This window comes from Panulirus ornatus, chromosome 68 (genome assembly GCF_036320965.1).
Source record: "Panulirus ornatus isolate Po-2019 chromosome 68, ASM3632096v1, whole genome shotgun sequence".
Lineage (NCBI taxonomy): Eukaryota > Metazoa > Arthropoda > Malacostraca > Decapoda > Palinuridae > Panulirus > Panulirus ornatus.
This window is the reverse complement of record NC_092291.1, coordinates 18865938-18881242: the sequence shown is the minus strand read 5'-3', so window position 1 is coordinate 18881242 and position 15305 is coordinate 18865938. Positions and strand designations below refer to the sequence as shown.

The window sequence follows — 15305 nt, the reverse complement described above, 5'->3', positions numbered from 1 at the left end:
CGCTACCTTGCTAATGCGGGAAATGGCGAATAGTTTGAAAGAAAAAGAAAGAAAGAACTTAAACTAGTACATCCAAACATAGCGTTGTATAGTATTAAGGTTGTAAGCGCAATCGACTTTGGTAAAACAATAAACGTATTTGTGGGTACGAACGATTTCGTATCCGTGACCACACACAGCTCGAGATCCAGTCCCGTAACCAGGGTAACGAGCCTTGTACCGTCCGTGTGGCCTCACAGTTAAAAGATACGGTCCCGGACCCAGAGAAACGGTCCCGTACCTTACTCTGTCACTAAACGTATACGAAGAATTAAGAAAAAAGCAAAAAACAGATCAGATCTGGTGTCGCGCACTCTCCAAACCCTTTGGCGCACAAGTGAAGCAGCGAGACACGCCAGCGTTTGATGCCTGATACACACACACACACGGCGCGAGGGGGAGGAAAAAAATTATTCAAATGGTATGAAAAATCAGTCGACATTTCTAGCATTATAAATAACGCGATATTTTTTTTTTTTTTTTTAAGGGGGGGCATTTTTATGCACTGGAAGTTGTTGATGACTCCGGTACGTTTTTTTTTTTTTTTCGTTTTTTTTTGGGGGGGATGGGTACATATTGGATTAGCGTGTCACTGCCAAGAATATGTATGATAGTCAGTCTCTCTCTCTCTCTCTCTCTCTCTCTCTCTCTCTCTCTCTCTCTCTCTCTCTCTCTCCCTCGGTATGTTAATCCTGACATCAAAAGTCCACAAACTTCATCGTTTCGTAACGAAGACCGACAAATTCATTCCACACGGCGCAGCAGTGGTGGTGGGAGGGAGGCCAGAGGACATTTGGAGTCCGGGGGAGAGAGAGAGAGAGAGAGAGAGAGAGAGAGAGAGAGAGAGAGAGAGAGAGAGAGAGAGAGAGAGAGAGGGCTGCTGGGGAGAGAGCGCATGATAACACTTATCACACAGCAAGTGGCTCAAGATAACGCTCTTACTGCTATTGACTGTCCGAGATATAATAGTTTTTTTGCTATCATATGTCCGCTGTAATAAATCTATTCGTAGCCGGAGTGAAAATGTTTTTGTTTGGCTGTGGGGGGCAAGGCTTGGGGGGGGGGCTAAGGGTCACTGTGGTGTACGTGGATGGTTGTGGGCAAGGCTAAGGGGGTCATGGGTCACTGTGGTGAACATGGTTGGTTGTGGGCAAGGCTAGGGGGGTCACGGGTCACTGTGGTGAACATGGTTGGTTGTGGGCAAGGCTGAGGGGTCACGGGTCACTGTGGTGTACGTGGTTGGTTGTGGGCAAGGCTAGGGGGGTCACGGGTCACTGTGGTGTAAGTGGTTGGTTGTGGGCAAGGCTAGGGGGGGTCAAAGGTCACTGTGGTGAACATGGTTGGTTGTGGGCAAGGCAGGGGGTCACTGGTCATTACCGTAAGTATGGATGGTCCTAATGGTCGGGCTGATACAGTTTTTACTTCTTCAAGACATGTATTTGTTAACATCACCTTAAACAACAACAACAAGGACATGAATTCCCATAAGAAAACACACGCAGCCAAACTGGACATGAAAAAGAAAAATGGAATACCCAAAGAAAATACTGACCACATATTTACAAACAGAAAATAAAGGAAAAACTCTTTACATACACGAACAAATCCACACCAACAAAACAAATACAGAGAGATAACATTACAAGCACAATAACTCACCAGACATTACGAGATTTAAGGTTTTCCCCCCAAAAAGGCTGGAATCTTATATTATTTTCGATAGGAGGTGTTGCCTGGGAGGGTGTGGGGCCAGTTGTGGAACCCGCGAGCACCAGCGATGATGTAGTGTGTTAAGTTTCCCACAACAACTTGGGGCACCGCACGCATGCAGGACACACACACACACACACACACACACACACACACACACAAAACAAGAAACACGCAAAGACACACCAACACACGAAGTCTAATAGACACAAGCACTCGTTCAAACTTTCGCGCACTGCCCCTGGAGCAATCGTTCATCTGCAGCGCTACCACTAAAAACCCTCACTCACACACACACTCACACACACACACACACACACACTCGTGTACAGACACTTCTACACACAACCATATATCAACACAGTTAAGGAAGTGATGAGAACCTGAAGACGCATGTGGGTGTAGCTCCTGACGAAGGAGGAGGAGGAGGAAGAGTAGGAGGAGGGAGGTAGGAGGAGGAGGTTAGTATGATCTCGTAGTGGTGGGTGGTACTGGTGCACAAGGCAGGCGGGTGGGGAACACCTCACTGGCTCTGCTATTCCTCTCTCCCGACCCTGATATATCGCAGGTGCGCCCTTATTTGCATTTTTATTGCTCCTGGTTTCTTTTCATTTGCTTTCAGTCCACTGGTGAGCAGGGGAGAGGAGGAGGAGGAGAGAGAGAGAGAGAGAGAGAGAGAGAGAGAGAGAGAGAGAGAGAGAGAGAGAGAGAGAGAGAGAGAGAGAGAGAGAGAGAGAGAGAGAGAGAGAGAGAGAGAGAGAGAGAGAGAGAGAGGAGGGAATTATATGGTTTCAAAAGTTTGCGAGCGATGCAAGACGCCGCGTGCGTCCTATGCCCCGGAGAGAGAGAGAGAGAGAGAGAGAGAGAGAGAGAGAGAGAGAGAGAGAGAGAGAGAGAGAGAGAGCAAGCGCCGGAAAACCGTGGATAAACTGTGTGTTCCTCTCTCCTCCCTCGTGTTGGCTGCATCTGTGTCCTGGACTCTCCAGTGGCCGTGCATACCATGTGCCGACCCGACCCACCCCCTGGGCTGGCCGCCCCTCGCCACCTCCTTCATACACGACCCAGGACGCTCCTCCCGACCTCGTATATTGGACTTACAAAATGAGGTTGTCAAGCCCGGCACTGGTGGCCGATGAACATATACTTTATATCAGGAAAATTTCCTTGTTATGGCATTTTACATGTGCGAGTCGGGGTGTACGTACACACACACACACACACACACACACACACAAGGTGGTTGCGAGTGAACGAGTAAGGGAGTGAGTGACTGGGTGTTGTTACCCGGACGAGCGAGTAACAGAAGGCAATAATTTCAGAGGCATTATCGATACGGCTATAAACTATGCATTTTGGGGCAAGAATACAGCTTACATTGCTGTAACGGAATATTTATCGGCAACTAATAACTCCCACGTCCAAGGCTGGAGTCTGAAAATAATCGTATATTTACACAAAGTGAATGTATTTTATTACCCTGGGAGCGTCCCCTCAGGTCCCCCTGGTATAAATGGACACGGACTTTATTACCCTGGGAGCGTCCCCTCAGGTCCCCCTAGTGTAAATGGACACGGACTTTATTACCCTGGGAGCGTCCCCTCAGGTCCCCTAGTGTAAATGGAGACGACTATCAGAGTCCCTGACTTCATTCGTAAGGGAAAGACCGTCTTCAGGGTTCCTGGCATGACACGGTTATAAAGCCAAGCCCCCCCCAAAAAAAAAATTTTACTGTCATGGTTTCAGGGCATCTGTCACCTTCCTGACAGGCGACAAGGAGCGGTCGCCCACAAGCCGATGATGCTCCAAGCCTCCTCACTCACCAACCTATGTAGAGATGTTTCTTTTCCATTTGTATGGAAGGCAAAGAGTTTTGTTCACTGTTTCCTTTCTTACCATACGTGGTAATTCAAGCGAATGAGATGCTATAAGCGAGTATCTAAGGAGGACAAAGTTGTGTGTGTGGGGGGGAAAAAGATGAAAAATGCGGGATAACTAATAAGGTCAATGTTAAAAGAAAAATATCATACTTGTAAACAAACACAGACATACATACAGACAGTGGTAGCCAAGCCAAGGTAGATACACTCACATACACATAGATGGACATGGCCGACACCTCTATACATCTCTCATTGATCTATTCATATTGACCATTTTGTATGCCCACGTTCTCTTATACTTTCATCTATGTCCCCACAGAACTTCCCAAACTTTTTATACTTTTTCCTCAACCTTAAGTTGTCAACTTTTCTTACGCCAGTGTTTTAATCTCAAACATATGTCAAAAACTTATTATGGAGAACCGATAAATTTCCATAAAATGTGTTGTGATATACAGTCAAGGCTCAGAATGTTTGGACACTGTTAGAGTGGGCTTTATAAGTGGTAAAGGAATCTGAATATTAAGTGGAGTTTTGCACATCGGCAGTAGAATCGAAAAGACAAAATGCAGCATGGATCCTGTTGAGCTACGGTGCAGAAATGAAGATAGGAATAGGCGTTAGAATCTCAAAACACTACTCAAGTAGCGCTAGCAACATGCCAAAACAAAATCCAAGGTTTTGCAACAATGATAGGGTTTCCGATTTCAAGTTCAAGAGACTAATGCTCTCTCTTTACTGTTCAGTGGTAGGTACGTCATCCCCACCTTGAAAATCATATTCAATTCAGGTCTCTCTTCTTCATGAGATACACAGCCGGTGATATTAGCATCACTTGAGGAAGGGTGGAGTATTAACTGAAGACCTAAGCACCCCAACCGGGTGGGTTCTTACGTCATTATGAAAAATATAAGGAAAAAGGAGCCTTATACTTCACAGTCCTACGGTGCTGCGAGCTGATAAACCAAGAATTCTGAGCGGCCTCTCGTGTTGCGATCTCTGAACAGAGTATTTAATACTTTCTTACATTATAGAGTCTTGAAGTTACTTTTTCTTTTTTTAGAAAGTATGTTCTGAGATGACAACACAAAAGATGGCACACACATGACATAGGTATAAAGTTTACAGACCGTTTGTGAGCTGTTCGCCGAGGGGTATGAGCAGGGGTACCAACACGTTGACCGCCATCCTCAGGACCCGCCACACGGCACGTCGCTCACTGTACGGTTGGCACGCCTGCGAAAACAAAGTACGGGTAAACATAAGACAATCGTGTGATGTACTGTTTTACTTTAAGATTCTAATTTGATACAGGTTAAGGACGTAGTGAGGGTCAAGACTGTGTGTGGAAGAAAGATAGACTTTCTTAGTGATAAAGAATTAAGATAATTCTTCTCTAACATTTATGAGTATAAGATTATTTTAATGATCTAGTGCAATGTTTACGGTGAGCTCGGTGGTCACACAGGCCAGTGAGGCATCCGGGACAACACCAGGTGGAAGGAAGGTGGTCAGCGGCAGGGAAAATATCCAGCAAGATAAGGCGAGTGACGAAGTTTTCTATTTCCATGTGTGGTTCTTTCACTAGAGGGGGTAAGGGGGTGGGAGGGTGGTTCAGGGGTAAGGGGGTTAAACACCCCTCGCCTCCCTTCCTCTCCCTGGTTAGGGTTAGGTTGAGGAGGGCTATACTTCGGGAGGGAAGGGGTTGGGGAAGGAGGGAGGAAGCTTCACGCTTTGACGTCGGCCAAGATTGATTGGTAGGTCTTACCCACCATCACCACCACCAACATAACTCCCAAATTCCTTGTATCCCTCTCTCGTATTTTAGTTCTACCCATTTTAACTTTATCTATCTGTTGGGGGCGTTCAATAGACGTACCTAGTGGAGGAAAAAAAATATATAGACCAATTGTAGTTATCAAAATCCCCCCCCCCCCCCCCTGAAGGTTTAGTGGGAAGTTACTAAAAAAAAGAAAAATTGAATTTTTTTTTCCCCCGGCTGAAACAACCTCGGCTGGATGGTCAATTTTCATGTGAATTTTAGGAATTCTTTCCAAACATCAGACTGAATATGACGTCTCGATGAATGCAACAGCTTTGTCCTAATGGAAACGTCCATTTAGAAAAAAAAAAAAGGGGGGGGAGGAAAAAAACGGTGTTAGGGATGCAAATCATTACCTTGTGTATCTAACTCGGTGTATTATACAGACTCAATTTATTTCAAACGCTGTGTCAGTATAGAAAAAAAAAAAATGTGCATCGAAGAATGGGTTAGTAAAAAAATGTCAACCATTTACAGAGCAGTATAGCATTCTATTACCACGGAACGAAACAAGTGGGGCTGATTATTATATAGATATTGAGCCAAGTAATTATCAGTATTCGGTATTACGGTTGATCCGAAGCTCCGGTAGTTCAGCTACTCCGGGGCTCAAGTGATTCAAACTGGGTTCGAGCCTCAATCTCGAGCACATCATGACCCACAGAAAACGTATTACATACTGAGGAGAGAATCACACGTACACACACACACACGTACACACCTGTGATGAAGACCCCCCCCCCAAGACTCCAGCACCATAGAAAGTGGGAGCTACGATGAAAACAGGACAAGCACCCAGAAAAATTACCTTCCAGAATAAAAAGGTTCTGTCTTGAGTGTGAGACCTGGCGGATATCACAACGTATTATGAGCGGGACTCGTATGAACCCTGGGATCCATTATTATCCCAAGGTGGTAGCTGTTGTATTGCTACACGCATCAACATCACGACGGCACATACGTAGTTGAAATTACAATTAGTATCGTACGTACGCAATGCTTACGCTGAACAACTCCGGTTAGCTTGAGGGGCGAGGTAGAAATACGCCTAGCTCACACACACGGCACACGTCATTACCTTCGACCCCACATCAAACTTGAAATCTATCGTGGTGTGGCACTTCACCTCAGAACAAAAAAACGCGTTTAAAAAAACTATTTGATGCAAAGATGATAAAAGAAATATACCATGATGGTTTGGTAAATATTGAAAGAAAATGTGAATTGCTACGAATTGGTAGTTGACATGGTGGAAAATGTTCACGTCATCTTTTAAGTTGTTCTCCTCCATCGTTCCTGTATACCACAGACTAGTCAAAACAATATGTGACCTCTAAACAACACTTCTCAAGACTCATTAACGTAATAAATATATCAGACGGTATCTTAATGTGATCAAATATCATTTTGATCCACTACGTAATACCTCTGTCAGTCATAAATGCTATATACATCTTGGAATTTATTTCAGAGGGGAGCTTGTGTACGTCTCTTCCATAGATCTAGCACTGTATACTTAAATGATCAACGGCATCTTTTAGCCAAGCGGGCTATTATGTTAATTACACGTATTTATATATATGACACATTGCATCCACCCAGAAGTTTGAGAAGTAATCCACGCAATTATTCCTCCGTCTCATCGTAGATCATAAATCGTACAGTTATATAATTAGTTTATTGTTACTTTTACAGAAAAGCATCAGAACCTAATCGCCTTAAGTCTAGTTCACTGGTTGAGGTTTTAGATTAAGAAAAGCGAACGATTTCTAGTATATACTTCATCTTTAGTTGTCAGTATTGCATTCTGCCCGAAACCAGATGAAGAATGCCCAGTACCTATGCACTAAGTGTCTGTTATTTCAGTATCACTGTTCGTCACTGTATAAGAGTGGATGCAACATAGACAGTAGGTCCCTAACTTGCCTCCGTATAGAAGCTTAATATGGTCCCTAACTTGCCTCCCGTATAGAAGCTTAATATGGTCCCTAACTTGCCTCTCGTATAGAAGCTTAATATGGTCCCTAACTTGCCTCCCGTATACAAGCTTAATATGGTCCCGAACTTGCCTCCCGTATAGAAGCTTAATATGTCAGCTTATCTATCAGCCTGCTTTAGGAAGTTCTGGACAAGCAAACACGATAGAAGGAATAATAGAGCAACACACCCAGCCTTTCATTACGGTTTGATCAGTAATCCAGGGGGGGACGAACAGTGCTCTCTCTCTCTCTCTCTCTCTCTCTCTCTCTCTCTCTCTCTCTCTCTCTCTCTCTCTCTCTCTCTCTCTCTCTCTCTCGTTGGGTTAGCGTTACCGACCATGAGCCACCCTGGGGCACCACGCGTGGTAACCTGTACACCACTAGGAAAGAAGGTAAGCTAACCTACCCCACCATCGGTTGACGGATGACCTGATGTGACCTGACCTCTCCTCCGCCGCATGACCTGATGTGGCTGACCTGTCCGCCGCCGCATGACCTGATGTGGCTGACCTGACCTGTCCGCCGCATGACCTGATGTGATTGACTTGACCTGTCCGCCGCATGACATGATGTGATTGACCTGACCTGTCCGCCGCATGACCTGATGTGATTGACCTGACCTGCCCGCCGCATGACCTGATGTGGCTGACTTGTCCTCCACCGCATGACCTGATATGACTGACCTGTCTTTTTGACCTTTCCCCTATGTGGAAACAGTCCCCATGCCCTGCAGGTAGCCACCAGACACGGTCATCATGTATAGCGAATATCCACTGTTCCGTTGCGAATATTCAGCGCTACAAGTTAGTACAGGGAAAACGCATCGATATATATATATATATGAGCCACATTGAACCATGTACAAATATTCTATTCGAATGGAAAATGACTAGGGAAAAAAAAAAAGTAATTACCGGAGGCATAGCGATAGCAGACGATTACCGGGGATGAAACAGGTTCATGGATTCATCTCTTTTATATACGTAATTCATCAAAAGTTCGTCGGTTCATTTATTAACTTTTTTTTTTTTTGTATATGAAATGAAGAGCCATCTGACCAACGTTTTTTAATACTATGGCCTAAAGTGTTCCGCGATAATTGTAGCACTAACCACATCAAAGCAAACACACACACACACACACACACACACACACACACACACATATATGGTCCTGGGACCACAGGTCTTCTGTACACGACTTGGCCGAAGCGCTGGTATCCTTGGCACCTGATCGTGTTTGCGGATGATGCCGAAGGAATGAGGGAAGTTAAAAAGCGAGATGGCTTGCATCAATATACAAAGGGGAAACCTGGACCAACTCCAAAGTTGGGTCTCATACATGGCTCATGAGTTTAATGAACATGGGATGGAGTTCAAGAAGGCCTCAGTATGGATAGCATTTAGCAAGAGATGAGCTGCAGGCATCTGTTGGGGTGGAGACATTTCTGCAGGAATCTGTTTTGAGAGCGAGGGATCTGTGGGCTGACGTAGTCTCACAATAGGTGAATAGTATAGGAGACAAAGTGTCCGATGGTAAATAGGAGACTGACATTCATGTATCTGGATGGAGAATTTTACGCTCGACAAACTATTCACATCCCACATGAGACAAACTTAGAATATGCTTCTCAAGTTTGGTCATCGCACTTATAGAAGCACAAGGCGCTAACAGAAAAGGCATAGGGAGAATAACAACCGAAAATGGCAACGGAATTAAAAAGAGCTGAGTTACAGGGACCGGTTGGGAGGACTTAGATCCACCGACCATGGACGAGAGAAGAGTCGGAGGTGATCCGATCACAGCTTTCAAGTTTTCAAACCATCTTGATAACATGAATAGTAAATAGGACGTAAGGAACAGTACAACCAGAGGTCATAACCCGAGATTGAGCGAGAAACGTGATAAAAAAAAAAAAAATGACATAATGAAGTACTTTTGTGGCGTACGGATGGGATATGCTGAATGTGGAATGTGGTTTCCACATGATAACGAAGTATAATCACGAACAGCCTTCTCCCTCTTCCTCCTCCCTCCTCCATGAATATTTCTCTTAATATTTACTATCTGGCATCCCTTTCATTACGCCATGCACCACAGTAATTCCCAGAAGGAATCGTATCTTCCAAAACTTTTAAATAGTAAAGTGTAATGACGTTTCGTCTTGGGTACGCTCGCTCCACATCCATGAATTTCGTGATCACTTGAGATAAACCGGCGCTCCTGGGGTGAGGGTGTGGGGGAAGCCGGGGCTCCACAGTATCAAAGCAAAGGCTTCACATCCTGATCAAAAGACCCGGGAGGGGAACTTGTATCAGGTCCTAGTAAATAGCTTTAGCTTACGACTGACTCGCAATCTACAGGTGACGTAATTCGTCTTTCTTTGTAATAAATTCTTACGCCCTCCCCCGTGCGCCGAGGCTACTAAAATCCCCCATCGTCATAGAAGCCGCGTGCGGCGATATTGAAAAAGTTGGCCCGACACTCCAGAAATAAACATTCCAAAACTTTAATTAAACCACTTCCCATTGAGCGGGTTATACTCGAGGTGCGCGTACTGGGTCGAGGGAAGGAAGGAAGGAGGGCGAAGGGCAACAGCTTGGGGAACTCCGTCACTGTCATGTCCACTGATTTCGGTCATCTGACTTCCAGTCAATAATTTCGTCCTCGTCTTTCTCTTCTAAGATTACGATTATTTGCATATTTTCCTTCATGGACTTTTGCGCGCGCGTGTGTGTGTGTGTGTGTGTGTGTGTGTGTGTGTTTCTCTCAACTTCTGTGACCTTTGAAAAGGTCACCGAGGCCGATGCTTTCACAAGTGTCTTGAAGACACCTTTATCCTAAGCCACTCTTGCCCAGGAGAGACGACAATCATCGCCTCCTGTAGCCGGGTGAGGTTTTATCCATCGCCTCCTGTAGTCGGGTGAGGCTTCATCCACCGCCTCCTGTAGCCGGGTGAGGCTTCATCCACCGCCTCCTGTAGCCGGGTGAGGCTTCATCCACCGCCTCCTGTAGCCGGGTGAGGCTTCATCCACCGCCTCATGTAGCCGGGTGAGGCTTCATCCACCGCCTCCTGTAGCCAGACGAGACATCATACATCGCCTCCTGTAGCCAGATGAGGCATCATCCATCGCTTCCTGTAGCTGGGTGAGGCTTCATCCATCGCCTCCTGTAGCCAGACTTCATAAGAGAAACTGACACCTGACCTCCTTGCTTGGTGTCACCAGTTCACAACGTCAATAGCTATACGCTTGATCGCTTCTGGTTTTCTAAGTCATCAGGTGTCTATAAACTCGGAGCGATGGTCGTAAACATTTATACGCATCATCTCCGAGATACAGCCTTAGTTCAGAGCCCCAAGTGAGCGGTAATCCCGTCAGAAGGGACGGGCAGAAGCCCCCTCGTTTAATCTAGCACACTAACAGGTAACTCAGCCCAAGAACTGCTGGTAGACTGAAGCCATTCGTGGTATTATGTTTAGTTTATCACATCTGATATCCTGGTTTGAGCGTGGGTGTTTTAGATTAGTTACCGTAACGTCTGGGTAAGTTTGAGGTTGCTGAAAGTTCATTTCTTTAAAGTTTATAGCAAACCGTTATTTTTATTCTTTTTTTTTTTCGAAGCTGATCATCACTTCTTTTTATACTATTTCGTTCGTTATTATGCTACGGAGCGATGCCAGTTGCGAAGTCAAATCACGAGAGATTTCGTTGAGTCAGAGGAAAATTCTTACTAAACGTTCTTGCGACGAAGGAGCTGTCCGAGTCTGCATTCTACTTAGAAAGCTAGCAGGTGCCACAGCTAAGTAGCTGCTCATTCTAGAGCTAATTAGACACTAACTGGCCTATGAATGTTGCTGTTCCAGCAAGCAGGTGAAACATCTGGTAATGGGAATATTGCGATATTCCATTTCAGTTTCGACGTGGAGACTTATCCGTCGAATTGCAAGTAGACTTGATGGGAGAAATTGATGTTCGTTGTCACTAACTTAAGAATGATAATCCTTCTTGATTCTCTTGGTTAGAAGCTTAAGCTTAATCTTCGTGTATTCTAGAAGGATCTATCTGACTCATTTTTCTTTTCTCTCGAAAGCTGTCGGCACAATGAAAACACAAAAGAGAATCTAACTTACACATCCTTATCTTTAATGACTGATGACTTACATCATCCTACACGACGCATCTTAGGTCGCACACACACACACACACACACACACACACACACACACACACACACTTTCACTGCCGTTTCGAAGTCTTGTGCACGTCGCGTTACAGAATCTTGGCATAGTTCTGGAGTTCTTGTCCAGTGAAGATGGGTATGCGCCAGCAACATGCTCTCCTCACACCGAGGCTAAACTGGCCGTAAACAACAGTTTAATCTAACTAAGGCGTTGTTACCGCATAACTCATCTCACGCGGCAGATAAGAAGTTTCCACATTGTGTCCCTGTGTCTGAATTTATATATATATACAACAGGACTACACCGTCTCTCTGATAACCAGCTCAGCAAAAGACCCTCGGTTCTGATGGAATTCCCAGAGGGAACATAAATGTCTACCGAAACACCATTTCCAAGTCGAGAACGTATGGTATCAAAGTGCTTTTGTGGATATTTATACACGTTCTCTTTTTTAGTCGTTCATTTTATGATCGTGTAGCCCACTTGTCCGGACGTGTCGATGGCAGACTTTCCATGGAGGTGGTTTGTGGTGTAATTACATATACCTCTATGTATAAACAATTGTAAATAGTTCATGAAGACAAGTAAACAGTGTATTAAGTTTCATGATTAATCTGATTAATGATTAATCATGATTAAGCATGGGCAGTCGTGAATAACCATACATCCAATCAGGTCACATACAACGATACGATGTGTGTGTGTGCTTTATGTCGTTAACTGTATGTATCTTGCGCAGGCTTCGGCCTTCTGCTGTAGTGTCTAGAAGAACGAATTCTGCTCGACACTGTCTCGTGACAACGGTTTCGATACACCGAACCCTGTGAACTCCTCACTTAACACGATCTCCTCTGTCTCGTAATAAGCTAGCTGAGTCAGTACACGTACCTGTGCTTATCCCACTACTAAACATGTCTCCTCGACACCGTCTCAGCAGCAGGGTCGATACACCGAGCCGTGTAAAACCTCCTTTGCCATTGCTGGATGCTGTCTCGTAGTAAGAGGGGGTCGATACACTAAATCACGTGAAGCTCCCGACTAACACAGTCTCCCTCGACAGAAACACAGCATGGATGCACCAAACCGCGTAATGAAGCCTTCGCTGGCGAGGAACCGAAAGTGGGCGAGACGGGCTGAAGATCAGATATGATGAAAGTATCAAAGATGGAGTTCATGTCTGGGGCAAAGCTTGCTATCGAGTTACCTGACACAGAAGGATGAATATGGAAGACTTCTTGCGCGATTATATGGCCCGATTTAATAAAACAGTTTAAACCTTTTTGGAAATGATGTGGTAATATAAAGACAACAGAAGCAAATGGACAGAGACGCAAAGAAAGAAGGAACAATTCAATTAAAGAACTGAGAATACAAGAAGAGATAGGGAGGAGTGTCTTGCAAGTGTTTACATAAAATCGAAAACGAATTCATTACTTGAGATTGTTTGAAATATAAACTATACAAACGACTATGACAAATCTATACAATAACTTTTTTTTCATGGATTGTCAATGATCAAGAATAAAAATAACGGTTGAAAAATGTATTCTATGTTTTTCATATTGTCCCGTCGTTCCATTTTCTTTTATAGGTGAGAACATCTGACGGAGGTTTTGGAGGTCTCAAAGGCTTTAGGACCTGCAGCAAGATGGTATTAACTTCTTGCGCAGAAAGACACGACTTCTGAACACGTCTGTGCAACCCGTGGGGTGTAACTACGTGACCTTTGACCTGAACCTTAAGAGCCCAACAATGATCAAGGTTTAAGGTTTCTTTTTTTTTTCAATAAGCAAGAGAGTAGACAAGAAGCGAAGTCCGAATTAGCTATCCTGGCAACATTTTTCTTTTTCCTAGTTTAATGGCGGTTGAGGAAGGAGCTGCAGAGACTAAACATAATGAAGAACTTCAGAATATCTCGCTTTCATATACACATGCTGCAGCATCGTATCTTACTTCTGTGATCAGATATTCACACTATGACTATATTATATCCTGATGATAGCTAACTTCCCTGAGCTTAATCTATAAAGTTTGAGCCAAGACCACACATGTACGTGATATTGTCTCCAAGTCGAGCGTTAGACCAACGCTTCGAACAAGACTGCCTAGACGGAGTTTCCTAATGTTTATATACACTACATTATTAAAACGATCTATCTTACACCCGTGCATACAACAACAACTACAAAAATCTTTGAAATGTTGTCATAGCGTCATAGGTATCAATTCCTCGGAAATTATTCCGTGATTGCCGCTCTGTGGCGGTGGTGGATATGTAAAAGTAACCTTACGTCACCAACGGAAAATATGGCAACACTTGGCACCTCCATCAGGCTTGCCGAGCGACTGATCCACTTACCACGGTTCATGGAATGTTTATGATTAACTTTTCACTCTAAATGCGCTAATTCAAGGACTGCCAAGCAAAAACATTACTTGGTAATATATCAGATTCGTCGTAGCGAAGATTAAAACTATATTACTGCTCATATATCTTCTGATAATACAGTGAGAGAGGCGAAAAGATGAGCAACGAGATGAGAGGCGGCCCCAGCCAGCCAGATAGCCAGCCGTGCTGGAGGACAATCTCAAGTTTCAGTTCATCTTGAGCTTCGCTTTACTCCCTGTTTAGGAGGTGGGGACGACAGACTTCTGAAGTCAAACCTAAGTCAGAGTTCTTGAGAATTCGCTCGTCAAAAGACGCACTAATTGAACGCGTCAGGGTGAAGAGTCATGTATTCAACTTCCCATGTAAGACTGATTATTACTTGCCAAGATCATTTGTGGAAGGCAAAAGATCTTAATGGTTATTTCAGGTTAATTCCAAATGTGCATTTATCAAAAATGATGGCGTGACAGATTACCAAAACAATATAGAAAAATCTATCTCAACTCTGTAATCATGTAACACATTCGTCACTCCAAACTCTTGTTGCCATGGTCCCCATGAATGGCGTGCAACACAGTGAAATGGGTTCCCCGGCATCACCTCATCTCTCCTGCAGTAGCGACACCACAGAACCGCTGCTTCATCTTTGTTCCTACTCCTGCACCAGCAGTCACCTACTGTCTTAGTAACTTCACACCTTTATTTATGATGAAATAGTCACTGTTAACAGTGTTTTTGTCACTGTCACTCCTCCTCTCAGTCTTAAGGATCAACACCTACACCGATCAATAACACGTTACAATGTTTGGGGAAGAAATAAAGGAAATAAATTCTTTCACTTGAAGAACCTGGAATCTATTAATCACCATAACAAATTTCAATGTTTTTGGTATGCATCTGGCCACCACCTACCCCCTGCTTTCTTCGAATGGATGTCTTCTCATTTGTTTCGTGACGTCCATTCCTAATGATGCAAGTTCTTCCCGAATAATAACACTGACGTTATAGTACTTCCTATAACCTATAACCATTACTTTTGCACTTATATCGATGGTTGTTACTTTCGGCATTTGACTTATCGACTACCAGGGGTTATTATGGCCGTCAGCGTTGTTGTATAATCAATAGGTGTAAAATCTTAAAAGCGCTTTTCTTCAAGTGTTCCAGACTTTTTAAGATCATGCTCTCCCTCCCGCTACATATGCAGCCTCTGAATACCAGCGTTTGTCTTTTTAGGTCTGGCAGACAGAGGATTGTCTGGGATCCAGGCTTGCGTCTTCCCAGCAGTGTGATTTCCTTCCTG

At 44.3% G+C, this 15305-nt stretch overlaps 1 protein-coding gene across 3 annotated transcripts in view; it reads right to left on the bottom strand.

Annotated features, from left to right (window-relative positions):
* Positions 1 to 15305, bottom strand: part of LOC139747459 (putative neural-cadherin 2) — a 296803-nt gene that overhangs the window by 178652 nt on the left and 102846 nt on the right. For 2 of the 3 annotated variants that reach the window (XM_071659816.1, XM_071659819.1), the window contains exon 2: positions 4760 to 4865. In XM_071659816.1, the coding sequence (XP_071515917.1) occupies positions 4760 to 4817 (58 nt within the window). In that variant the 5' untranslated portion in view covers positions 4818 to 4865. Of the gene's footprint in view, positions 1 to 4759; positions 4866 to 6455; positions 6470 to 15305 lie in introns of those variants that run through there. The other variant, XM_071659817.1, reaches the window with a different exon arrangement.